The sequence below is a fragment of the Phoenix dactylifera genome, chromosome 10, assembly GCF_051530095.1.
Source record: "Phoenix dactylifera cultivar Ajwa chromosome 10, Ajwa_hap1_PhDact_Kaust_v1.1, whole genome shotgun sequence".
Classification (NCBI taxonomy): domain Eukaryota; kingdom Viridiplantae; phylum Streptophyta; class Magnoliopsida; order Arecales; family Arecaceae; genus Phoenix; species Phoenix dactylifera.
In genome coordinates this window covers 30,134,155-30,159,184 of record NC_143199.1, presented here as the reverse complement: position 1 = coordinate 30,159,184, position 25,030 = coordinate 30,134,155, and the positions used below count along the sequence as shown (strand labels likewise).

The 25,030-nt window shown below is 38.4% G+C and overlaps 2 protein-coding genes across 5 annotated transcripts; both read right to left on the bottom strand.

The window, feature by feature from the left end:
- Positions 1 to 403: 403 nt before the first annotated feature.
- LOC103698230 (MLO-like protein 14) lies at positions 404 to 10,348 on the bottom strand. Of its 4 annotated transcripts, none has more exons than XM_008780227.6 (16): positions 10,251 to 10,348; positions 9,533 to 10,108; positions 8,011 to 8,068; positions 7,570 to 7,811; positions 7,232 to 7,348; positions 6,324 to 6,378; positions 4,664 to 4,758; positions 4,364 to 4,438; positions 3,665 to 3,750; positions 2,903 to 2,952; positions 2,671 to 2,711; positions 2,413 to 2,577; positions 2,254 to 2,289; positions 1,982 to 2,049; positions 1,792 to 1,852; positions 404 to 1,069 (listed from the first exon to the last, which is right to left on the bottom strand). In XM_008780227.6, the coding sequence occupies exons 2-16, from the start codon at positions 9,656 to 9,658 to the stop codon at positions 665 to 667; spliced, it is 1,680 nt and encodes a 559-aa protein (XP_008778449.4). In that variant the 5' UTR covers positions 9,659 to 10,108; positions 10,251 to 10,348; the 3' UTR covers positions 404 to 664. The 4 variants fall into 4 exon arrangements, with proteins under 4 accessions (XP_008778449.4, XP_088562047.2, XP_088562048.2 ...); XM_088705921.2 differs by having other exon boundaries at positions 10,303 to 10,343; XM_088705922.2 differs by lacking the exon at positions 7,232 to 7,348.
- Positions 10,349 to 14,976: 4,628 nt separating this feature from the next.
- Positions 14,977 to 23,097, bottom strand: LOC103699913 (nuclear/nucleolar GTPase 2). Its single transcript, XM_039115449.3, has 11 exons — positions 22,695 to 23,097; positions 21,972 to 22,105; positions 21,261 to 21,390; positions 20,909 to 21,069; positions 20,423 to 20,524; positions 20,190 to 20,294; positions 19,968 to 20,096; positions 18,996 to 19,136; positions 17,907 to 18,007; positions 17,212 to 17,269; positions 14,977 to 15,667 (listed from the first exon to the last, which is right to left on the bottom strand). Exons 1-11 carry the CDS (start codon positions 22,927 to 22,929, stop codon positions 15,350 to 15,352), a joined length of 1,614 nt encoding a protein of 537 aa, XP_038971377.2. The 5' UTR covers positions 22,930 to 23,097; the 3' UTR covers positions 14,977 to 15,349.
- Positions 23,098 to 25,030: the final 1,933 nt, after the last annotated feature.

Sequence of the window (25,030 nt, the reverse complement as noted above, 5' to 3'; positions counted from 1 at the left end):
TCAAACTGGTCACCATGACCTATAAATTCAGGCAATAGTTAGTCTGCTGCATCTGCCCCCACCATCCCCACTTTTGATCAGAATTAGCCTTTCCTGTTGCTGAAACAAGTAATTGCATCTCTGTATCTCTTGTACATCTCACTGAACATGCCACTCCTTACAGATGGTCATCACAGCTCACCCTAATCAATAGGAGCATACTCCACCATCATAGATCACTAACAAGTCCTTGTTCTTAAGAATAGTACCAACTATACATCTCATGGTTCTTAATTTCAAGTGCAATGAGGTTTACTGCTCCTGTGCTCCACAACTAAGCCTAAATTGATGGTAAAAGGCTGCAATGATGATGATGTTTATGACAAGAAAAATGCAGCTCGAGCTCACAGATGTCCAAGAAGAATTAAAGGTGAGAGGTTGTTCATGTTCTGTTTCCTTTTTTCCTTTATAAGGATTCATTTTTGGTCTTTAATTTAATTTATACATGTGCCTTGAGAAATGACAAGGGAAAAAATGAACTCAGGATTCAGAACCATTGAAGGATTCCTGTACCCCTATCATCTCTTCAGAACTCGCTCTATATGCAGAACCGAGCATTAAAGTTTAACAGAGTGTTACAAGTAATCCTATCTAATATATAAACACATACATCTCTGAATTCTACTCATCCCCTCCATATTGGCATAGAAGCTGACCGTGAAATCCCATTTCCTCTAAGGCCTGAAAAAGCTGGAGACGAGGGAACAGAAACCGAGGACTGGAGAAGAGGTGTTTCATCACCACTATAGTTGGAATGTCCATCACCAATTGGAGAGTGATTGCTATCGATGACAGTAGTAGCTGTAGTAGATGTTGGTTGCAATTCAATACATACATAAGAGTTGTCAGAGGGATCGTAAAGCAGCTCCTCATCTTCTTCAATAGAGCACACTGTACTCGTTTCTGTATGAATTGTTGAATCATCAATGCCACGCCGGTGCTTCCTCCTTTTCCTTGCTGCCTTTCCCCATCCATGGATAGTCTCCCTGATTCTTTGCGGAATAAGGGCAGCTTTGTAGTTTGAACCCATCTGGTTTGCGAAATTAAACTAGTCAGTAAAAAGAACTCGGACAGGGACAGCAGCAAAGGGATTAGAAACTCAATTGCTGCGAAAATGAAATATATCAAACATCTGAGAGGATTCAACAGACATCACACACTGAAAATATCAACAAAGTAAAGGTAAGAAGAAATGCATACGTGTGCAATAGCTATCCCTTAAATAAGTATATCTACCCATTGTTCATGACTTACATTTAACCTTGCATGCATGCACATAAACTGGTTATAAACTTTGGACGCATAAAGCAGATCTACAGGGTATAAAGTTTCATATATGCACATATATAACTTTGTCAGGACTAATTTATTTTATAGGCAGTTCCTTTTAGAGACACGATAGGCAGTTCATCGGCTGCTCATAGCACCTAAAATGGAGAAGAATTGTCTAATCTGTCATTTAATATGGCTACCCTCTTGCCATTTCATGCAAAGCCAAACCAGATAAACTGTTCAAATATTATCATGACATTCTCATCATACCATAATTACTATGATTTTCCATAATATCCATGCATTTTTGCATTGCAATTCACACCTCTTCATTTATTACTAGAATGCTCTAATTGGAGAAATTACAATCTATGTGCCCATATGGATTCAGCCATCGGGGCTCATACAAAAATTCGTTTAATAGCTGAAGCAAATAATGACCAGAACTGAAAAATTAACAAACACTCTATGATTTAATACCTGTGTGACCAATGCATAGAGGGGCAGTGTACTGTAACTGCAGAGGAACTGCCCGGCAAACCTGAACACAGATTTAGCCAGTCACAAAATCAATTGTCAGAGACCTTTGCATTAATATTTGAAGATTTCACAGCAAACCAATTTCAACTAATATAAAATATAAATGTTACTGCTTTCAGCAATAGCATACCCCAAGATAAGGCGTGCATATAGCAGCGAATGGTTCCTGATAAAGCATGAATCGTATCCGAATTGCCACTGTCAGTAAATAAGATAACACGATCAGGTTCATGCAGAAGCTTAAATTTAGTTACTGTGCAAAGTCATGCACGTTCTGTAATCTGTCCCAGTGGGAGTTCTACAACCAGCTGTTGATATGGAGTAATCAATGAGATATAACATGTTCCAAGTGGAGCATCTCATATATTGGAAGAGAAACGAAGTGAGGGACAAGAAATGTACCCAAAACCAGAAGAATGAAGCCAACTCAAATGCATTCTGCAGACGAGCAATTCAAATGCAAACCTTTTAAGTAAAGCCATCTTCTTTGAATTTGCAAGTTGAGACTGGAAAGATGACTTCCGCATATAATAACTTTTTCCATCTTAAAGAAATACTAACCTGGAAAAGAATGAAATGGATTAAAAACAGTAAGAGTTCTGGCTTCTTAAACCAGAAGAGATCATCTCGAAGTTTTAATCTAGCCCCAAATCCACTCAAGCTAGAACTCTCCCATGCCAAGGTTGCAATCACATGCTGTAACTTGGCACCAACCAGAAGCACAAGCTACATAAGCAGAGAGGTAAGTCTCAGAATCATGCATTAAATTTGAAATTTTTCTTAATCAATAGATGGATAAGGATGCAATCTAATACTTACAGCAACAGGAATGATAGCTATCCAGAAATAAAGCTGAGAACCTGCAATGTGGGTGGTTTTTTTCTAACAATAAGCAACTACAAAACTAATGTGTGCACCAAAACGAATTGATTTCCAAAATAAAAAATTTGAGAAAAAAAAATGATCTTTGTCTTTGGAGCTTATGAACCTCACGGCACCACAGAAGGAAAAGAAGTTTAGTCACGTGGGTCATAAGTAGAACACAACTAACCATTTACATTGAATAACATGAAAGCAACAACAAAACCCCAAAGTGGTGCACTGCAAGAGCAAAAGAAAAGGAAAAAAAATGCAGAATATTAGTCGGCATTTGGCAGTTTATAAAAAGCAAGCTGATAATTCAATACAATACTGAAACAACGTATTTGTCCTCCACATGATTCCATGTTTTGTTAGAGATGATCAATTAAAAAAGGATTGATAAAGAATGTACTGATTGAAAAACAAAAATATACACAACTATTCAGGAAAGAATATGTGCAGAATTTAATGGATTCAGGCCCCAAATCCATGTTAACAATAGAGAAATATGTCCAAAATTTTAACGATCCAAGTCCAAAGTCGGCTAAATCAACAGTTAATCAGGGTATGAAATGTGGTAACATATTTTTCCTACCACATTTTTCCTTTTACAAAAGTATGAAGTGGCTGGCAGAATATTCAGATCATTCTCAGTCTAATGATGTCAGAGATACTACTCTTAAGAATACCTCAGACTGAAAATAGTAAAGTGCTATTTTTTTAAATTTACATTTTATAATTCATGGGAAAAAAACAATAACTAATCTCTAACTTTGCTGTGGCTCTAATGCCAATGTTGGACAATTTTCAGATGTAAACATAAAAAAAGTAAAGAAATTACAGATCCAATAATATGCAAATTTGTTTTACTTAAACGTCAATAGATGTGCAATGAAAGGTATTTAAGCCAATTTAGTGTGAAATTATCATATCTCAATAATTCATGACTTACCTCACACCAACGATCCTCTTAAACTCTTCTTCCATGGAGCGTATCATATAGCCATGAAAATCATATCTTGGTGTAAGATGGTGGTTCTGCCATAAATAAAAAGAATATTGAATGTAGAAGATTAAACTTCAAAAACCTAAGCTCATCTTTATCAGAAATGACGAAAGCTTCCTTTTTCAGGATACGTGACACAAAGCTGACTAGACCAACCAACCAGGCAACATGCTAAAGCATCATAGTCTTGAAACTTATCTTTTCCTCGTTCTATTCCTTCTTGGGCTTCTCATAGATATAGTCCAATAAATGAAGGTGGGAGAGATTTTCTATTACCTTTGCCAGAACAGTGAATGTTTAAAAGCAATTACATCACCGAAAGTAACACCAAAGATTTCTAATTGAGCACATATTACCAAAAGATATGCTTAATTGGAAAGTTGCAGGTAGATACAAATTCATGGGGGAAAAAAAAAGAAATGAATAAAATATGCTTTACTCCTATTCTAGAATTGGTGCAATCTCATGGAAAATAATTAAGGGAACAATGGTGACCAGTTTGCGTTAGAAGCTTCTCTTTACTGTTAGAACAAAAGGAGACACAACCGTAGATGAAGTATTGAAAATTTCACACAAATATTTCCTTCCTAAATGTAAAGAATATACAACTGCCTCCAAGAAACTTCACTGGTAAGAAGATGGTACCAAGATAAAACCCCTGCGAAGGGTAAGGTAGTCAGCTCGTACAACAGATCGTCCAAACTGACGGAGAAAACAGGTCTGCGCAAAAAATAATAAATCAAACTATCATTACCACTGCTATTTGCAAACAGTAAATTTGAAAAAACAAATGCAAAGCAATATTATGTGCCGAATATTTCTAAAATTGATTGTTTACTTCTGATTGATCTCTTATAAACTGATCCACTACATCACAGGATATTGTTCTATGCCTTCTGAATACATTAACACTTCAGAGTATCGCATGAACATAACTAAACCTACCATCCAAACAACAAAGTTATTTCTGCTCCAAGAACTTGATGTATGAAACTTTACAAATGATGACTGCCTTCTCATTGTCAATGTTCTGGTGATTTCTGTCAATGCATAAACCAGGAGTTATGGATGATTGAAGGAACTAACAGAGGATAACATAAATTGCTGCAAATGACCCTTAAAGTAATCGTTTTTGTCTTTCAGATGAAAGATAATATTTCAATCTAGCACCCTCATGATATCAACGAGGCAAACAGCTCAAACAATGCCTCGAATGCAAGAAAAGTTCATTCAAATACAAACTCCAGGTGATCACCACTTGACCACAGAAGCATTATATTACAGGGGACTTTCAAAAGCAAGTGAAAAAAGTGGTGGTTGAACTGAACAACTGGCACAATATTCTATAATGCAACCTTCCTACAACTCTAAGGCAGCTAAACAATACTATGTATGCCATACATATCAAAAGACAATATAGAAAACACTCTTATGAGAATGATAACCTGGTTTGCAGGCAGTTTCAACTGCCCTTTAAGGTACATATGGAATCTTGCCTTTAAAAAAAAGAACTCAACACGTCATAAAATAAATATGCATTACATGATAATAAATTACAATGTGATGCAAAAGCACCACAATTCAATTCTGTGGTCTCTACATTCTGTAACATGAGGATCCAAGTCAGAGGTGGGCTTATTGTTGTAGATGTTGCTTCCATAAGATCGGGCCATTTCCTAAAATGAGATAAAGATAGTCATTCTTAACCCCAACAAAGAATGCTTGACGTGATTGCTACCACCAATCAGCAAAAGGACAAACTTCAAAGAGTTTGATGGCTATTGCATCCACAAGAATTTTATCTAGTGAAATAAGAAAAATTCAAGGACAGCAATTTCATATGGAAAGGTCCAGTCAAGCTAAGGTGGTGAACAGGGAAATCTTCTTCAACGTTTGCAATCTTCAGAGATATTTCAACCAAACAAAATAATCTTAGATTTAGTGCCATGATGGAAGGTTTTTACAAAGAAATCAAAATTACTGTAGCAAACAAATATGGTAGAGAAGACACAGGTGGTGCCATTTGAATCCATATTTTCTGACATGTAACCATGAAACATTTGAAATGGTTTTTCTTGACCAGAAACAGACTGGCAGATGAAACGCACATTTGTCAACCTACTTGCTGGAATGAGCATAAGGCTGAAGAGAAATGTTAACACTGAATTAAATTTACATAATTAAATTTTGTCCTCTAGAATCAGCAACAAACTCATATATGAGAAAAACAAGAAGACAAGTAATGATGGATGTTGTATCTATAGTTAATGCTTCATCTGTTTCAAAGGTGTTTGATAGTTTAGCAACTATATGAAGGAAAAAATAGCAAAGTAACTTATGCTGCTCCTTCGTTTTAGATATGCTGTCTAGAATTAAACTAACAGTAAGGATAAAGATACTGCTAACAAAAAATCTTGCCCACTAATGTAAATTATTAGAAGGTGATGGCCATGCTTTTGTGCTTGTTACACCAACTAACCATAAACTGTTAGTTTTAACTGATTTATTCTTAGTCTCATAACTTACATTTTGGATACTGCGACTGTTTTTCATTTTGTTAGAAGGATTTATCACCAGTATCTTGGGCAGCATTAAAATTACATACCAGAATCATGTTGTTCTCGATAAGCCTCTTCTTCCCATTTTCTCCAAGTATGTATCTGAGAATAACATAGAACGTATGGCATTAGGCCCCTATACAAGTATCAATCTAAAATTGTAAAAATGGTTGCAACTCTGAAAATTTTTTCCTTAGAAGGAGATACCTAGTGCACTTTACTATTGCTCAATAAAATGATGATAATAACATGATTTCAGAATCAAAAGCTTGGCAAGGATCCTACACTTAGTCACGCATGCATCCTGGTGAATGATAAAAGTAGCATCCATTGAATATCAAGCAAGAAAGAATTGAAGTAGCATTCATTGAATCTCAAGCAAGAAAGAATTGAAAATTTGGCAGACATATAATGAACAGTATGCATGCAGTTAGTAACTCCTTTATATGTCTTTACACGCCATAGCTCAAACCAACCAAAGTTCGGAACAAAATAGTTTCTATTAAAATAGTGATGAAAGGAAGCCGCAGCACTGGTTGCAGTGCTGCAAATTCAGTTGGGAATAACTGTAACTGCAAAGCAGTAATGCTTTCTGGCTTGCACCACACTCATTCCTTATGTAAAACCAGAATACATGAATAGGGAACATGAGCTGCCAACCTTTCCAGTACTACAAAATATGCATAAACTAACAGATCGGTGAATGTCGCAAGACTACAAGTGACAATTAAAAAAAGAAGAAAAAATATTTGTTCACTGCCCAGAAGTTGTTTGTGAAGATTGATACACGTGTAACCAAACTGTAATATCAAAAATATAAGTTCATTTTTGTGGAACATGAATGCAGGTGTGGGCATCTTTGTTTCTGTACAGACATGGGTAGGGAGACGGAACCATGATGCATGCACCAAATCTTGTTGAATGTAACAATCAAAAAGACATTTTAATTGCAAACCTTTACAATAGCCAGCAACATTGTTAAGCAGCTGTAGGATACATGAGTTATGGCCATAACAAAAATAAACCGGTGAAGCTGTTCCAGACCCTCATATGAAACAAATGGTTCATGACCCTGCAGTGGATAAATTTTTTTATTTTGATATGTTATAAAGATGGTCCAAAAGTATGACTAACAGAAATAATTGAAGACTAATGCTGCAAGCTTCTGAATGGAACAAATTCAAACTGTAACTATGAATGGTGACAATTTCATTGACATAAGGAAAAAATAAGTCGTAGAATTTAATCTGCAATTGATAAGATTTTGATAATTTAATGGGCTTAATCACTTGCCTCTGTACACGTCTCCTGATTGAGTTCAGACAGTGCCCTCTTAATTGAATGGTGAAGAACAAAGGCCATTAGTCTCTTGCGATCTTGGGGACTGTCACTCTCAGCATCTGTGCTATCCTCAACCTCATCTCTGGTGCATGGAGAAAAATGACCATTGTAGAACTTTGAGTCGATGCAAATATTTGAAATTGTTCTTGAGGTGGCCGTCAAAAGCAGTGATATAAAGCCTAGTAGCATCAGTTCTGCAGCATAAGAGATGAGTGTATCAAACAATAGAGCTTCGTGATAATCAAAGGAGCATGCATTATCTGGCAAATATGTGAGGGCGGGGAGAATTGCAGCTTTATCTCTTTGAAATTGTTTCTCATTGATTAATCAAAGTGACTAAAATTCATTTGTCAAAAACCCTAAAGGATCTTTTGCTGAATAAAAACTGCATACCTTCTTTCATTTTCTCCAATGCTTCAACAAGCGGGTTTCTATGGGTTTTCCTCAACCACTATGAAAAAAATGAAACACCATTAGCTTTTCCTCGAACAAAATTAAGTATGCTTAATAGGCCAAAAGAACATCGTGATTTAAGCCCCTGTTACTTGAAGCGCACTGCACTATTAATCAGACTTATAATTCAAATTAGAGGCCAGGAATGAACAAATTGATTGGTAGAACAAGCTGATTATTTTCATCATAATTCAAACAAGCTAGCATGCCCATGTTGTATTGCAGCAGTTTTGGATTCTTCTAAATGCATAGATCCTTAGGCTATAAGAAAACAAATCTCGAAATCCAACATACCAAATATAAAACAATCCAATATATCGCTGCAGCATTTCCTACCTCCAACACACTACAGTAAAGTAAATTTAAGAAGCATAAACAATGATTAAGAAATTATAAAACGCAATTATGAGATATTTAATGTATTATATACAACATAAAAAGGGGTGGATGTATTGTATCATGTAGAAACAAAAAAAAAAAAATGCTTGAGCTATTCCTTGAATTTTTCAAAAAAAAAATTGATAAAAGAAAAAAAACCCTCTATTGGGATAAATGAAAAAAATTATAGCATCCCAAGTTTGGACCTAGCAAAACAGAACATTAGAAATTCTCTTCAAGGGAAATGTAATTAGAACCAACATAACCAGGACAAAGAATTGCTTATACCATCATTTACTATGCCAGAACCAACAAATCCTGATTTGCATTTGAAGATAAAAAATTTCAAAAATCTCTGGAAGAAAGATATATTCATAGATAGTAGAACAGATGAGGGGAAGAAATTCAAACCTGAGACACAAAAGGGCTCATCAGATCTTTGTTGTTTGTTTGGGTAAGCAAGAAGAAGACAGGTTATTCCAATACTTCAATAGCAAAGAGGAAAGAACTATAGCAAAAATCGAGCAACCAGCTTTTTTTTTCTGAAAGGAAGACTATGAAGCAAAAAGCATCTCTTCAAATTCCAGATCAGCAGAAGCTATGTAACTTTTGGGTGTGACAAAACTTACATTCGTTCTATAACTTCGCTAATAAAGACATCTGGTATTGGCCTATCCCATGCCTATTCACACCCTGTCATGTTCTTGGCCAGTCCAAAGGCATGTCACCAATCATCAGGAGCACCAATAAAATTGAAGGCCATCCCAAAATTTCAAGTGCCCTAGATAAAAGCAAACCTCAAGGAACTAAAGTCGACCCTTCCATTCAGATCAAACCTACCAAATGTCCAAATTCCCCTACCATCTCATGAAGAACGAACGCTATTAAAAAATTTCATGCCACAAAAGTAACATGTAAAGAAATTTCTTCTGTTCTTATTGCAATAACACAGGTAAATCACAGATAAGACATTAAAATTGCTGGAAAAACCATTAACCAAGCATTCAAGAAAGACAGAGTATCCAATCTGACACAAATCCAGGCAATGAAATAATACCCAAAGAAAGACTGGTGAACCACTTACATTGCTTAGTCGATGTATGGATCTTTCCACCAGCAAAGAAACAGCGACAAAGATCGTCAGCACGGTGGCCACCGACCACGTAGGGGTCAGTGCCAGCGACCGCATTTCCTCCAATTGCACCGTCATTTAAATTTCTAATTCTTGTAGAGCTTCTTAGACATTAAACCACAGCTCTACGACACCAAACAAGACTCGTATCCCTCTTTCTCCTCTCTCCTCACTAGCCTCAACTAGCTCGAGAAGGCCCTCTACCTTCTGATATCTCAAATCCTAAACCGTAGCTCAGAGAAAGAGAAGTACTACATCCAAAATCTCGACTTTCTTCTATTTTTTCCCCAAAATCACAAGACTACTAGACTCCGCAGCTAAACCCACATAAAAAATCACAACTTTCTTTTGTTCTCCCCCAAAACCACAAGATTAACAAACTCACAAACCATAAATCCCGCTCCCAAAGAACACCCCTCCTACGGGAGATCCATAGGACGAAAAAAAAGATGCCAAAAACTCTTCTTTGAGACCGCCATTGCCCAGAAGAGCTCAATCCGTATGTCTCGGCGAAGGACCGCTAAAACACTGCAGCAAAGAAAAAGGAGACCTTGAATGCTTTACTTTCCAAAAGCCGCATAAGACCTCTCCGAGCTTGCAGACAAAACGAAGAAGATTTACATCCCAACAAATACGATTATACGAAAATAAAGAAGATTCCGAGTTCCACCTCCACCCGAGACTTCGTAGAGAGAGAAAGAACAGAAGCAGGAGAGCGTGACCTTTGAGGAGTCCTGGTATCGTTGGAGACCGTCAGCTCAAGCCGTCAACTTAAGCTTGACACCTGCTCCCTCTCTATCAATACAAAGAGACAAGGACGGAAAAAAAAATATTTTTTTTTTCGTTAGTATTCACCAAACGTGCCGCTTGGATCCACGCGCCAGTTGTTTAGCTTTTAAATTGTGCAGTGCTCCTTTGGAAAAAGCTCAGCCGACCCAAATCGTTTCGAGGTCTATAAGATCACATCATGTCACAAGTCAGATATGATATAAATTTTGTTCGCAGACTCGACAATCTTGGAAAGTCAATTACATAGTATTTGTGATGGATCTGCTTTTGCAAGATCAAGTTTGGAAGTTTGGAAACATGAGCGAAAGATACAAATTTTAATGGTGCACGTATCTCAAAACTTGGATCGTTGGGGTGCAGTTGCACCACATGTTAATAAGCATTGCACAGCATAAAATGTCTTAATAATGCCACTATCTTTCTTCTCCTTCTCTCTTTCCTTTTTTTTTTTTTTTCTTTTTTTTTTAGCTTAGATGGATAACACATGTCTGACAACTACGAATACACCTAATAAAATCAGAAAATAGAATATTTCGAAGTGCCCGAGACAACTTCCTATTTCCAACCCACTAGATACCACCCGCATGGCTGGCCACATAGATGGCCACCAATCCGAATAATGCCACTATCTTTCCCATGAACAAGTTAATCTAAATGAATATCACGCAAGTTAGATCATTCATCCAAAAATAAAATCTTCACCTCTCCGGAAAATTGGTAATCAAAACGGAATCAAGCGTGTTTAATGCATGTCATAACCATCTAACCTAGATATGATCCTCGTGCTGTAGGAGGAATCGCTAATCAAAATGGAATCAAACTAGTTCAATGCATGTTGCAACCAAACATACCATGATCATGACTTCACTTGTTGTTTGGTCCATATCTATTTTTTTCTCATGCAATTAACGTAAACGCGTTCATGTCTCTTTCATGTGTGATCACATCCGAAGCTTTCCCTCTCCATGGTGGTCTCAATTGCTCCTTTTTTTGAAGCTATAGCTTTGTACTTCTCATGTGTGGTCCGTTGCACTGCTACTAATGGAAGCCTAGCATATGGACAGTAGAAAGATAGCTGTGATCCAAGATGGGGAGTTGAGCCGGGCCGGTGCGCATGGGTTTGAAGGAATTAAGATATATCTTCGCTTTGGTCGTTGTTGAAGGCCAGCTGGGAGTCGGCTGGCGGTCGGTGTAGAGTCCTAAAACCCGTTATAAAAAAAAACCCGCCGTTTTGCCGGCACCCGTTACTGACGTCGCTATCATGTTTTTTTTTTTTTTTTGTTGAATCGGCAGCTCACACTACCCTAGCATTGCTATATCAGCATCAAGCAAATAACGTAAAGCAAAAAGAACAGAAGATTGTTAAGTTCAGAAAAACTCTCTGGAGTGATGTGCAGCGAAAGAGGCGACCCAGTCAGTCGCCTGTTTCGCCTCCCAAAAGACATGCCCAACCTGAAGAACCTGATACTTCCGTAGCATTCGGCAATATCACTCAGAAGCGGGTACTCCACCTCCTCCCGCCCCATCTCCCTGAAGCACACTATCAGGGAAGCTGAGTCTCCCTCTAGAATGATACAATCTGCCTGCAAAACATATCTCGCATAAGAAAGCCCCTCTCAGGCTGACCTGAGTCGCTATCATGTTTATTTTCTCGAATCATGTGAGCTCCAAATAGATCCCACATTTTTCATTGCTGAGGATGGTATGAAATAAGTTGTATGAGAGAAGGATTGATATAAATGATTAGATCTAAAACCTAAAAACTTAGGTTCCTAGGTTAAATTGGATTTCAGCATATATATAGATATACCTTGCTCTTCTAGTATTAGGACTCCCATTCTTTCCAACAAATAGTAATGGAGCTGATGGTTGATGTCCTAAAGCTATAAAAGTGTCAAAATTGGTGGCAGCAACATTCTACAGTGGTTGTAGTGGCCTTAATGGAGTAAGATGCTGGGAAGAGAGATTGATTCTTATGCTATAGTGAATCTAGGGTTATGTTTGGAGATGCTGTAGCTTTTGGCTTAAAATTGTAGTAAGTATCTGCTGTGTGATTAGTTGGCAAACTCAAAAGCTGCTTTTAATGACAAAATGACCAAAAAAGATAAATACCTCAAATGATTCTAATATTATTTACATATAAGGCAAATGAGGGTCATATAATACATTCGTTTTATATAGCTCATGTAAATAAAATAAAATAAAATAAATAATTGTTAACCATGTTTACATTAACATACTCCGGTATCATCTATACATTAACGCATCATATTCAGATATCCCATATTAATGATATAATATTTATCTATTTCAAAACATAAATAATAACATGCCAAATAGAAGAATTATTTATTCTACTTATGTTTTTATGTGTTTTGCCACATAGCACATAAACGTTATATTTGCTTAAAGTGGCTATCTTTGTTATCTGTGTTTATTCAATGATATTTTAAAAAATCTTTTATGTTTTTATTAGTTAGAAGTGTGATAAATAGTGGCTTGACAGCAATGCTAAAATAATCATGTTGATCTTGTGATCATGATAACATAAAAAGGACAGTAATAACAACATTATGACGATGTTAAATATTCTATTATGATGATGTTAACATATCAATCCCAATAACCTTCAACAAAAACTTCTGGCACATTTTTTTGAATGAGAAAAAAAAGGATGACACATCAACGGAAAATAGCAAGGGATCTACTTTTCATAAAACTAATTTGTCAGATTAATGATTTATCAGTTTTTGACCAAATGGATTTTATGGAGAAAGACCAAATAACCATTTTTGTAAAATTTATTCATTTTAAACTATAAACTTGTTTTAGTAAAACCGTCTTTCTATTTATTTTTAATAATTACCAATTTTTTTATTAGATATAAAAGTTAATTGTCACGCCTAAGGAAATCAAAATCCATACATGTGTGAACCTCAAGACTTTCTTGAGATGAGTCCACTTCTTTTGGGAAAATAATCACCCGGTGGAGAGGAAGTAAGAAGTGTTTTTCTGACTTAAAGCCATCCTTCCGGAAAAATGTTCTTCTGACTTGGTTTGGCTCTTTAATCCCTTTGAAAGAGCGTGGAGATGGAGCCTCCCCGCGATTTACCTAAGTACTTAGGAACTTGAAATTCAAACTAAACTTGTCTAAGAAAAGGAGAGAGAGGTGTGACAGAGTTGGGATCCTTTTTTTTTTTCTTTTTTTTTTTGGCGGGTTCATGATACAGTGCTTGAATACACTTAATAAAATTAAAAAATACCAGCTCACGAAGTGCTCATGGCAGCTCCTCCTCTTCTGATCACAGAATATACTCTGAGTGATGAGCCGCATAGGCAGTCACCCAGTCGGCCGCCCCGTTGGCCTCTCTAAATACATGCTTAGCCTAGAAGGCCAACCCATTCCTAATCATCATCCCAATATCTCGAATCAAGGGGTGGTCCGTGCATGGGTGTCACAGAAAGAGACCGCTCGAGGATCCAACATCCAAGCAGTGTAGATAACACGCCCCACGTAATTGAGGCATGGCCAGCCATTTTCCATCACTCATCCATCTAATAGCTTGTCTGCTATTGGTGGGTGCAGCTAAACTGATGAGGCCCACCAAAGTGGCTGGTGTCGAGTCATGGCAAAATCTCATTGGCATGCAAGTCCTAAGACAAACATATGTGCCTGTTCAGATGCATGCTATTTTCTTCAACAGATAACATATTATTTGGCCAAAATAGATCATGAAAAGGCTGGAGCAAACTGAAAACTCAAATATTTAAGTTGTTCCCCATAAATGCATGCAAACCCAATTACCAAAACAACCATGCTTGGACATAACTAGGGAATGTAGCAGGGACGAGTAAACGTTAGAAACGAACCGATGAAATTTTAGAAGGAAAACTCCGACGAATAGTTTTTTTCTTGTTTCAAGCGGGGGCACCATATCAAAGAATATGAGCATTTTATGCTCTCTACTATGTAATTCCAATTCTACATCCGAGCGCCTCTCTATCATCTGAAGAAGAGAGAGACTTCTTTTGGTGGTGGCTTTTAAGCTCGAGATCCCTAGTGGAACTAGATACAGTTGAAATAGAAGTGTGCAATATCGCCTCTCGTCTCGTTCATTTCTTCGGTGAGCACCGCAAGTAGATCGAATCACAGTGCAGTATTATAGTTAAAAACTGACCCATCCCGAGATAATGAACATAAGCTAAGAAGGATTTCAAAATCTATTACTAACTAAAATGGTAAATCATTGTTGAATCAGGTCAGACTGGGTCAGGTTACATCAAAGTACAATAGTCTATGTATGTGTCAACTCTGCAAACAATAGCTGATACTGATCGAAAAAAGTCACCTGATGCCATAGAGCTTATGAAACGATCCGAGGCATCTGTACGCGAAGGTAACCTGCGCTGGACAAGGTTGATGGTTAATGTATGATGAGTGATAAGTATAATCTCAACACTAAAAGTGACAACGTTCCAGTACACTATATGATCATAAAAATTATTATTTATTCGATCCATTCACCTGCGTAACAGTTTTCCTATTCTCAAACAATCCTGTAACATAATTTAAAAAATCATTATAAAAAACATTAAACAAACTGAACTTGATAGAAACAGAAATCTGTGCCTTCCCATCCATGAAATTGACCCAGCGTGGTGGAATAACTGGATTACCTAGTTTCATACGACTTTGCCTCCTTTAACATCTTACTAATCATCAGGGGAAAAATTTGCAAGATACAAGCAAAAAACCTCTCTCTTCCTCTCCTCTGGTGAGTCATTAAGAAAAGAAATCCGATCTCATTCAAGTACTCAAAAATGGCAGAACCTTTCCCAGCTTCCAGATACTTTTAAATGTTCAAAAACCAATTAGCATACATAGATACAGCCCCAGAGAGGAACAAAGAACAGAAGGCCTCTGTTTCTTCTCATTATTCTCCAAAATTCAGGAATGAATTGAGCTGCAGGGAATTTTGACTAGACTTCAGTTGGGTTGGCATCTTCTTGAGGAGGGTGCTCTATCTTTTCAGTCTCTGTTTCGCCACCATTGAACAAGCCCTTATGAGCAGGAACATGCATTAGCTGCTGGGATGATATAATACCAGCAATGGCTTTCATAGCAGCAGCGGTCCGGTCCGTGCTAATTGTTGGTTCTTCACTTGCATCAGGCAAATCAGATTTTTCTGATGGATCACCTTCCTCATGTTGTGGTGGGGGCACAAAGAAAGGTATTTTACCTCTTTGCCAATCGTGGAGGACCATCTTTGCTGCAGTCATTAGATCAGGCTCACCTCCCTGAAAATAATCCACAAAAAAGTTTAGCTCTTCATCAACATCCGTCACCTACTACAGTACATACATTGAAATGCAAGATGCTTGAAATGAAACTTGACTTCTTTAATATAACACTGGAAAAAACTAAACAATGGATTATTCAACCAGGTTTTGGAGCTGACTACATATTAGATTAGAACAAAAATGAGCAGTAGCTAATAGCTGATAACAATCAGTGATTGCTGCATCAAAATAAAACATTTTAAAAGCAAAAGACAAACTACAACTTATATTTGAACAAGGGATTATTCAACCTGGTTTTGGAGCTGACTACTAATTAGATTAGAACAAAAATGAGCAGTAGCTAAAAGTTTATAACAATCAGTAACTGCTGCATTAAAATATAAATTAAGAAAACAAAAGACAAACAACAACGTATATTGGCATGGAAGGGCTAAAATATTTATGTACAAGGAGATCGGTGCAAGTCACTGTTTGCATCTATGCAAAATATTTTTTTTATTTATAATTTTAAAAATCAAATCCATTTTGCCTAATCAGAATATCATCTCTTGATCAATTAGAAGAGTTGCTGCTTTAAACAACGAACAGCTTGATTGCCTAATTCTCCAGCATAGCTCATAGTATAAAAGCTCTCGTGCCAAAAGTGGCTGTTAGTGAAATATAGGATCTTGGACCACTGAGTGCTTCCTCGGATAGTCGGATAGTATCACCCGTCGAGCGTGGGGTGGATATAGGGTCAAAAAGGTGGGGATTAGCCCTTCCTAATCTCCAAAAAAAGAGAGAAGGGGGGGGGGGGGGGGGGGGGGGGGGGGGAATTAGGAACTTGTACATAGTAATTGGTCTAAGAAGATAATAATTCAGCACAACTTGAAATTTTGAGTTTCAACGGCTTAATTTTCACCCCTCAGGTTTCACATGCCTAACCAGCATAAAATGCCCCAATCAACTGAAAAGGATGGTAACATGGAAAATCAAAATAAGATATTGGTCAAAATTGATGGTCACAAGATACCACATAATAATGAGATCAGTGCTTCGAGTGTTATCTAACCAATGCATGCTTTGAGAAAAAACAAGACACATTCATGTAAGACTTATAATATTGCAAAATAAGAGGGGTCCAGCAAATAAGCCAACTGCAGCAAAGATGAGATCGTCAAGCTGACATGCTCAGTCTAGGAAGCAAGACATAAGGATTCAGTGTGACACAGAATTGCACCAAACCTCGATAAAATGATGGTGAACCAACCGAGCTGGTGTTGACATAAATGCAGGTTGTATCTGAAGATGCCCTAATGACTACAGGTGCATTAGTTTGGGAAAGAGATGGGAAACAGGGGAAGGCCCAAGCAATACAGACAATTGTCATGGATGATTGCGGGACTGCAGCAGGGTGCAGGGGTCACGAACAAGCAGGACATGATACTGAGCAACAAATGCATATAGAAAGAGAAAACCCGTTAAGGTGCTAGGTGTTCCATCAGGAATTTACTTATACAGTATATCTGTATATTGATGATCATTAAAAAACTAGGTCATACCTTTAATAGTTTTCCTGTTGATCTGCACAGCTGGACAAGAAAATCATTCTCGTCAACCCTGGAATAAGAGCATAAACAATCAGTTCTGGGCTATAAACACAACAAATACACCAAAAAAAATTGTGGCTAAACAAGTTCATTCAAAAATTTGACTGGCTGATGGGGGAAAAGGACATGCAAGGCAGCTGACAACAAGATGGGATACTAGGATGTCATGGCTTAACACAATATTAATGCCTCACAACCATGAAAGGCTAAAACCATTTGGTATGAAGTTTGGCACAGCCTTCTATGTTGCACCTACAGAAAGCAAGGATCCAGGAAATAAGAACACTTTACTGGCTGTTTACAATTACATTGAGAATGTCTTCACAATTTTTGAATTAGAAGCTCCAGGGAACAAGAAGTAAAACTTAATACTGTTTTCAGTCACATTGTGTGGTCATATTCCTGCAATTCATTGCTATTAGGAATGTCTAGAGTTAGAGCGATCACCACTCAGATAAGATTCTTAAAAGATAAAGCTTAATTATAAAATTAATACCATGAATTAATTCTGAAAAGCAATGAAACACAAACTCATTGAGGAAAAGTAAGAATGGCACTATATTGGTACAATCAATAAACTATGCCATAAATGTATAAAACAAAATATATGCATGCATGCATAAAAAACAAGAAGAAAAAAGATGTACCAGTCTTCAATCTTATAAGCTCTTTGCAGATGCTCCTTCTTTACACGCTTCAGGACTTCTCCTATGTGTTCAGATGCATCTTCCAAGTTTGTGACACGCACCTAGTAAAGAATCCCACATTAGCCTACATTCCGCATTTGGCTTATTTTAAATTGAGATTAGCATCTCTAATGACTAGCCCTCTTATATATGCTTTCTGGGTATTCTGAACACATGTCCTAGTTCATTTCAATACCATATCCAAATTATGAATGATACATTGGGCATATGATGACAGATTGTAAAGAGTGAATACCTGCTCCACCTCCCGTATCTTGTATGGTTTGGCATAATACAAACAACAACAGGGTAGAAAGAAAGGAGTAGAATTCTTAAAAGATGTACAGCAATATGGTTACAAGGCTATCCAATTGATTATCCTCATGAACTAATACTAAGGCCACCAATCGGATCTGATGGGAAGATCCTATTCACCAATAGTTGCCCTACCATTTGGTAATTATGTGCATTTGTTTAGCTTATGTAGGTGCACATACCATAATATGGTCACACTTCTAAGATTTTAAAAAAAAAAATCAAAACAAGAAGAGCACTGTCATGAACTGATGCCATATCGATCAGCAGACTCCGATCACTGAGACAACCAGAATTTGGAGCATCGAAGAGGCTTGAGTTTGTCAGTGTAATGCAAGGTGTGTGTGTGTGTGTGTGTGTGTATATATATATATGATGTCAATGCTGATTATTAAATATCCACATATCACTAATATGTAGGTACTGACCGAAGCTGCAGTCTTCCAAACATGTTAGTTAGATATTCATGTCATCAGCAATATTAAGTTACTGAAAATAATTTGTACTATAGAAAGCAATTGAACTCCAGACTGGGGCACCTCACTGGTGAAATTCTGACACATGTTTTTCAACAACGCATGATGACCAAAATAGTAAGACGATTAACTCCTTTAACTTCTAATGGATAGACCGCTTAAAAAGTAGGGGGGGAAAGAGACACCAAATGATAAAAATATTATATTATATGCACATATGTATATTTACAATTATTAAGGCAAAGTAAGATAAACGTACCACACCCTTAAGGACTATATCGGTTTCGGAATCTTTGTTTTGATATACAACTCCAGGACAATCAATTAGAAAGATCCTCTTGGTAAGAGTAATGTACTGCCAAACTTTAGTCTCTCCAGGAATGGGAGCCACTTTGCAGACCTTCAGAAAACCAAAAAGTGAAAAATTCATCCAAATCAGACAAACGGCGTTTAACAGCTCGAGAAAGACATAAGAACATTGTTGAAATTATCATAAAAGCGAGAAAATGCAGAAACAGTTATCTTGTTCAGCTTTCATATGATTCATCAGTACAAGCTGGTACATTAAAATTGATTAATAGCAGTGACAGAGAATCTTAATCCACAATATCCTTACAAAAGCTGTATCAATATAAAAATACTTCATAATGCAAATTCGTCATCTTTAACTATACTTCAGTATCAGCATACTTCAACCTAAGGTGACAGGAGATGTGAATACATCAATTAAGGCAGTGGATGGCTGTATTATGCTAAAAGTTTGATTTAAGGGGCAACAATTTCCTCAATGCTTAATAAAGTTTGAAAAAAGGAACATGGAAATCATTATACACGATGGTCAAATAAAAATATTAAGCTTGATGCATTGTGTAACTGTATGTCTAATGGGTTGAGTGAAAATGCTATGCTGGCCTAGAAAGCTATAAAAGGAAGCCTTTTAGCCTATGTAAAGGAAAGCAAAAGCTTTTACTAGCTTATTTACTAGGACACAATCTCTTGAAATGACGTCTTTTCTGCACTCCAAATATACTAGGCTTCTGAACTTATTTTTCAAAGTGTGTTGCCATGAAGTTTTATGAATTTACAAAATAGCCGAACTGTTCTCTTTTTTTTCTGTGGCGAAATCAACCAAAAATGTGCCATGTAGCATCACAGAAAGAACTTAAAGTTAGTAAACTAAAAAAAGGATAAAGCAGCATCTTTTGGTATTGAAAGTGACAGTGAAAAATACATTTTTTGTGCGTAATGTATTAATAACTGATGACTTCCCAACATTAGGATATCCAACAAATCCCACTGATATGGCCTGCTTGTCACTCTTCAGACGAGCAAATTGTCTCAATACTGATAGAAGAGAACCCTGTGGCATGCAAAAAGTAACTCAAGAATGATACAATCATAAAAGCCAAAGAATGCGCTACAAGCAAACAAGTGAAAGAGATAAAATATAAACCTTGCCAAAGGATTTGTTGATGCTTGCATGGAATGCTAGTGTAGGGTATTCTTTTGATAGCAGCCGCAGCCATCCTTTTGTTGCCCATGCAGGAACTAAATCACACTTTATTGGTAGGAAAATAAACCAATCAGATCATTATTAAACTTTTAAAAAGGATTTGTAAGTAAAGCCCATCAAAAATCTAACTCCAAATGTAATACTGCAAACACAAACTTGTTGAGATAGCGAACCTTGTTCAGCAAAAGAATCATGTGCTTGTGCTTGCAGTGCTCCTTCAAATGTTTCTCTAAATGGTGGCACCTTGTTCCCTGTGGATCCCTAGCATCTATTACCTGTAATCAAGGTGAATGATACAAATAAGCAAACAAATAAGATAATTTATGTTAAAAACACAAACATGTTGAACATTTGTGATGGCATCATCTGGACCCTCAGTTAAATATTTCAAGATTAAATTATAGGAACCTCTACAAGTCAGCAATTAAAACGGTACTTAGATATGTCCATGTCACCCTAAGTTCAGTCTAAAAGTAATGTCATGTCTCTTCCAGCAAGGAAGCTGGCATTCAAACATAGATGCATGTACGGTCAGACTCCAAATTACATGCACCAGTTCAATACATCTCCAACCTCCCACAAGATGCTACCACAAATGCTGGATACTTCAAAATTTACTAGCACAATAGGCATTACGATACAGATTGGCAGAAACAAACCTGGACAACTACATCTGAAGAATCAATAACTTTGTAGAGTTCACCCCAGATACGCTTGCTCTGCCCCTTTTCAAACATTGTGTGCCTGACCACGTCTCTTAAGCCACATTCTTCATCCTCCTCCCTAGATTGCCTAGCAGCAGATTTCTGCTCAAAGGCATCTACAAAAAATGAACAACTTGAGGATTACATATAAAATTAGAAGGTTTTAGTCTACTCTTTACTATAAGGTGATATATGAGAACCAGAACTACAAATTGCCAGAAAATCTCAGATTTTATAGAAGGTACAATTTTAAAACAACTCAAAGGCATTCAACAAATAAACGACTTCATAACAAATTATTTTGTACCTTGAGACCCATCTGCTTTCTTAACCAAAGATTCATAATCACATGCCAAAAGCTTTGGGCGTTTTCTTTTCCTCTTCGGTCCAAATGCATCCTCAAAAGGCTCTGTATCAAGAAGATGTGCCTTTGCTTGCTGCGTAGACAATTCATGTAAAAGAACAACTCCACATTAATAGTTTACACTAAATTGTGCCTTCATAGGCATTTTTCATGACATGAAGGAGAAATATAAAACTTCCTTACAGTCCAGAATTAGCACGCAATTTGGAGCATATATGTGAGTACAGTTGATCTTCATGCTTGATCTAGATGAACTACTGACACAAGCAAATTTAGCAAATTTATGGAATGCCTTTTCTTCCAGTCAGGTATAACCTTGTTATTTATTCTATAACTCCCCTTTTAAGCTATTCCTAATTTCACACCGACGTAGTTCTAAAAATATCAATTCGGAATAATAGCATTATAAGTGATCATAAAGCAAATTTGATAAGTTGTGGTATAACTGGAAACACTATTTTTTAAGCATGTCTGAAATAGGGGGAAAAATCAAGATGACAGCAGCAGCGTACAAACCCTATTAGAAACATTTCTTCTTTCAGATAAACTGATCATCAGTAAAAGCAAGAGGTCAACCAAACTTGATAGACAAGGCTGTGGTTTATGTCAAGGTTTAAGCGTATGTATACAATGGCGCTACAAAGAAGTTCTTACCCGTTGGTGGTCATTTAAAAGGGACAGTGGTAATTTCCTCTCTTTTAGTATAACATTGTAGTTATTTGAAAGTCGGTTTTGAAGCTCCTCGCGAAAAAATTCAAGTTCTTTCTGGTTCACGACCCGTGTGTTACCTGAAATTCAAGAAAGTGGTCACATATATCATGAATGAATCTGACGATTAATCGTGAGATATCAAGGAAAAGCTGTCCTAACAAAAACCCAACTAAATGAATTATAAACAAGTAAAAACAATGAAGAAACTTTATAGCAAGAGGTGATCATCTTCAAGATTGAATGCCTAAGTACTAAATTACTCAGCATTGGCAGATCCCCAAGTCAAGACATAATGAAATCCTCCCAATTATTGGCAATATCGTGAGCCAATTTTAAAGAATTAGAACTGAACTTCGCTTGTTATATCTGAAAATCTCATTTTTCTCAAACATTTGCATAACGTTGTGAATTTGAAGATCAAATGCATGTCATTTGGTAGAATTCGTGCAGAAGCTCTTATCTTGAAAACTTTCTGAAATTTTTGTCATGCAAAGTTTTGATAATAAAATTCACAATGACTAAAAACCCCCACCACATCAACCTATATTAAAACAGATTAACTAAAGATGCTTTGACTCTTGTTTATATAGAATTTCAAGAAGATTGAAAAGAGAAAACAAGCGAAAAAGCTTTAAAGAGATTGAAAAGCGGTCTAGGAAGGCTTACCGAACCATCGGCGGTCGGGCTCGATGCGGGAGTTGGGAAGCTCCTTGGACTGGAGTTCGTGTTTCAAGATCTTCCCCTTCGAGTCCCGCCTGGGCCGGGTGTTGTACATCTTAAGCCGCCGCACAGTGGCGGCTGTCCGAGCGCCCTTCGTATCGGCTCCATTGCTGCGGTTGACGTCCAGGGAGTGCTTCGGCTTCCCTGAGACGTTAACCTTCTTCTCCTTCTTCTTCGCCATCTCCGCCGCCTGAAAGCCTCTCCAAATCGAACCTAAACTGAGAATAAGGAGAAGAAAGATTCTTCTTTTAGGGTTTTCCAAGCGGACGTCCGCCGGGAGAGGAAAACTAGGGTTTTGAAGGAAAAGAGGAGAGCAGGGGTAGGGCCCGTGCTATTGGTAGGGGAGGACGAGCACGTGACATCACGTGGCTGGTTTAAGTAAATAAAAAGGCGGCGGGGTATTGAACCGGCGTCCACGACGGTCCAATTGGATCGTCTTAATGCACCCATTTACTTGTTTCGGTGGAACGGATCGGTTTTGGATCAAGCCCAAGGATCGGTTTTGCACGTGACAAGCACATGCAACTCGCGGCCGACTTTTCATCGAAGTTGTGGCGCAAGGACTTGAAAAGGGTTTTGTGTGTGTGAAGGGAGGAGGTTGAGAGATGGCCTCAACCGGTGAAGGAAGACCGGCGATGCCAGTGCCGGGGAAGGAGGGGGGATCGGGTAACCCATTTTCGGGCGGTGCCGCGAAGACCTCCTCGTGGGCAGAGGTGACGAGGGGGATGCCGAGACAGCCGGCTTGGACCAACCACCGGATCTCTGCGCGGGAGTTGGCGTCGCTTCAGAGGCGCTTCACTGAGATCGTGGAGATCCCGGAGGAGGAGTTGGAGGGGACCAGGGCAATTTGGCGGAGCTCGACAGTGTTAGTGCGAAGCTTGGGGAGGAGCGTACCGGCAGAGTGGGTGGCGAAGGAGTTCCGGAGGGTGGGGAAATTGGATTACAATGTGGAATGCTTTCCCCTGTTGGAAGGCTATGTGGCGGCGAAGTTTGCTACGGAACAGGATCGGGAAGCCGCTCTGCTGAATGGTCCCTGGACAGTAGCCGGTCAGTTGCTCGCTGTGGATCGTTGGCGACCAAACTTTGTGCCGGGTGCGGGTGGAGTGGGGAGGGTGGTGGTCTGGCTCCGGTTACCGGGGTTACCACTGGATTATTGGAAGCCAACCACCATTCTTCGGATTGCTGCGGCGGCGGGCAACCCATTAGCGACCAGTTGCAGCAGGGAACTTAAGTTTAAGTAGATTTCTCGAGACTGCAAGATTGGTGTAAGCCCGCACCGGCTCGCCGTGGCGCAGAGCATTTCAACGAACGGTTGACCAGACACTGATAGAACCGACCCGCTACCCGAGGTTGCCCTAACAGAACTAGCTGACCCAGCGAGCTACAAAGGAAAGGGCGGTGGACGGCATCACGGAAAAGGGACGACGGTTCGGCTATGCCAGGGTGAAGGTGGAGGTGGATTGCTCAGCCCCTCTCAAACCGGGAACCTTCGTGATGGGTCGATCGTCTGGGAGTAGGGCTGGAAGTGGGCTCGGGCCGGCCCGAAGCCCATCGGGTCGGGCCGCCCGCGGGCCGGGCTATGGGCTAGGGCCAATGCATTTCGGGCCGGGCTCGGGCTGAATAATTAAGCCCATTTCTATTTCGGGCCGGGCTTGGGTATCTCATTGGCCCGGCCCGGGCCCGACCCAAGCCTGCGCCCATACTCAGCCCGAACGCGGCCCGTCCAAGCCCGAGCCCGTATCACTGTTCACTGATAGTTCCTTTGTGCATTATATTGCTTTGTTTATTTTTTCTTCGTATGTATGTGAACTCAAGCTGTTTTTTGTTCATGGGTACTTGTTTTAACAGGAGAAAATTGGTCATGGTCTGAAGTCGTTCCAGAGACTCGTGAGCACACTGAAGGAAATGTCAATTCGGAAGATGGCTCTCTAAGTCTGACATAGAGATGTAAGGTTGTATAATTACCAAGAAATTGGTAGGCTACTTATGTAACAACTGGTTAGAGCATGGTCTAATCTTTAGTAATTAATATATAGAACATCTTTCTGTTTTCTTGTATATACAATTTTCATAACAAAGATTCTTGTATTCTTGATCAACTACTGGAAGTCATTGAAAAGGGCATTGATACAGCCTGGGCTACATAAAAGTCATTTTTTTTTCCCAATTTTTTTCCAGGTGTCCGCTGGGCGGGTTTCGAGCAGAAAGTGCTGATCCATCAGTGCATTGTCTTTGGAGGATCTTCAGGCCAAATAAAGGAAGATCTGCAGTCCTCATCAATG

Coding starts and splice junctions, on each gene's coding strand:
- LOC103698230 (XM_008780227.6), bottom strand. CDS start 9,658: ATGACGGTGCAATTGGAGGAAATGCGGTCGCTGGCACTGACCCCTACG. Junction 4,759..6,323: donor TCGAGAACAACATGATTCTG/GTATGTAATTTT, acceptor ATGCATTGACAG/AAATCACCAGAACATTGACA. Junction 2,578..2,670: donor TAGCTATCATTCCTGTTGCT/GTAAGTATTAGA, acceptor CTGCTTATGTAG/CTTGTGCTTCTGGTTGGTGC.
- LOC103699913 (XM_039115449.3), bottom strand. CDS start 22,929: ATGGCGAAGAAGAAGGAGAAGAAGGTTAACGTCTCAGGGAAGCCGAAG. Junction 19,137..19,967: donor ATACATTACGCACAAAAAAT/GTATTTTTCACT, acceptor GGTTTTCTGAAG/GTCTGCAAAGTGGCTCCCAT. Junction 15,668..17,211: donor CAACAGGAAAACTATTAAAG/GTATGACCTAGT, acceptor GATTATTTTCAG/GGAGGTGAGCCTGATCTAAT.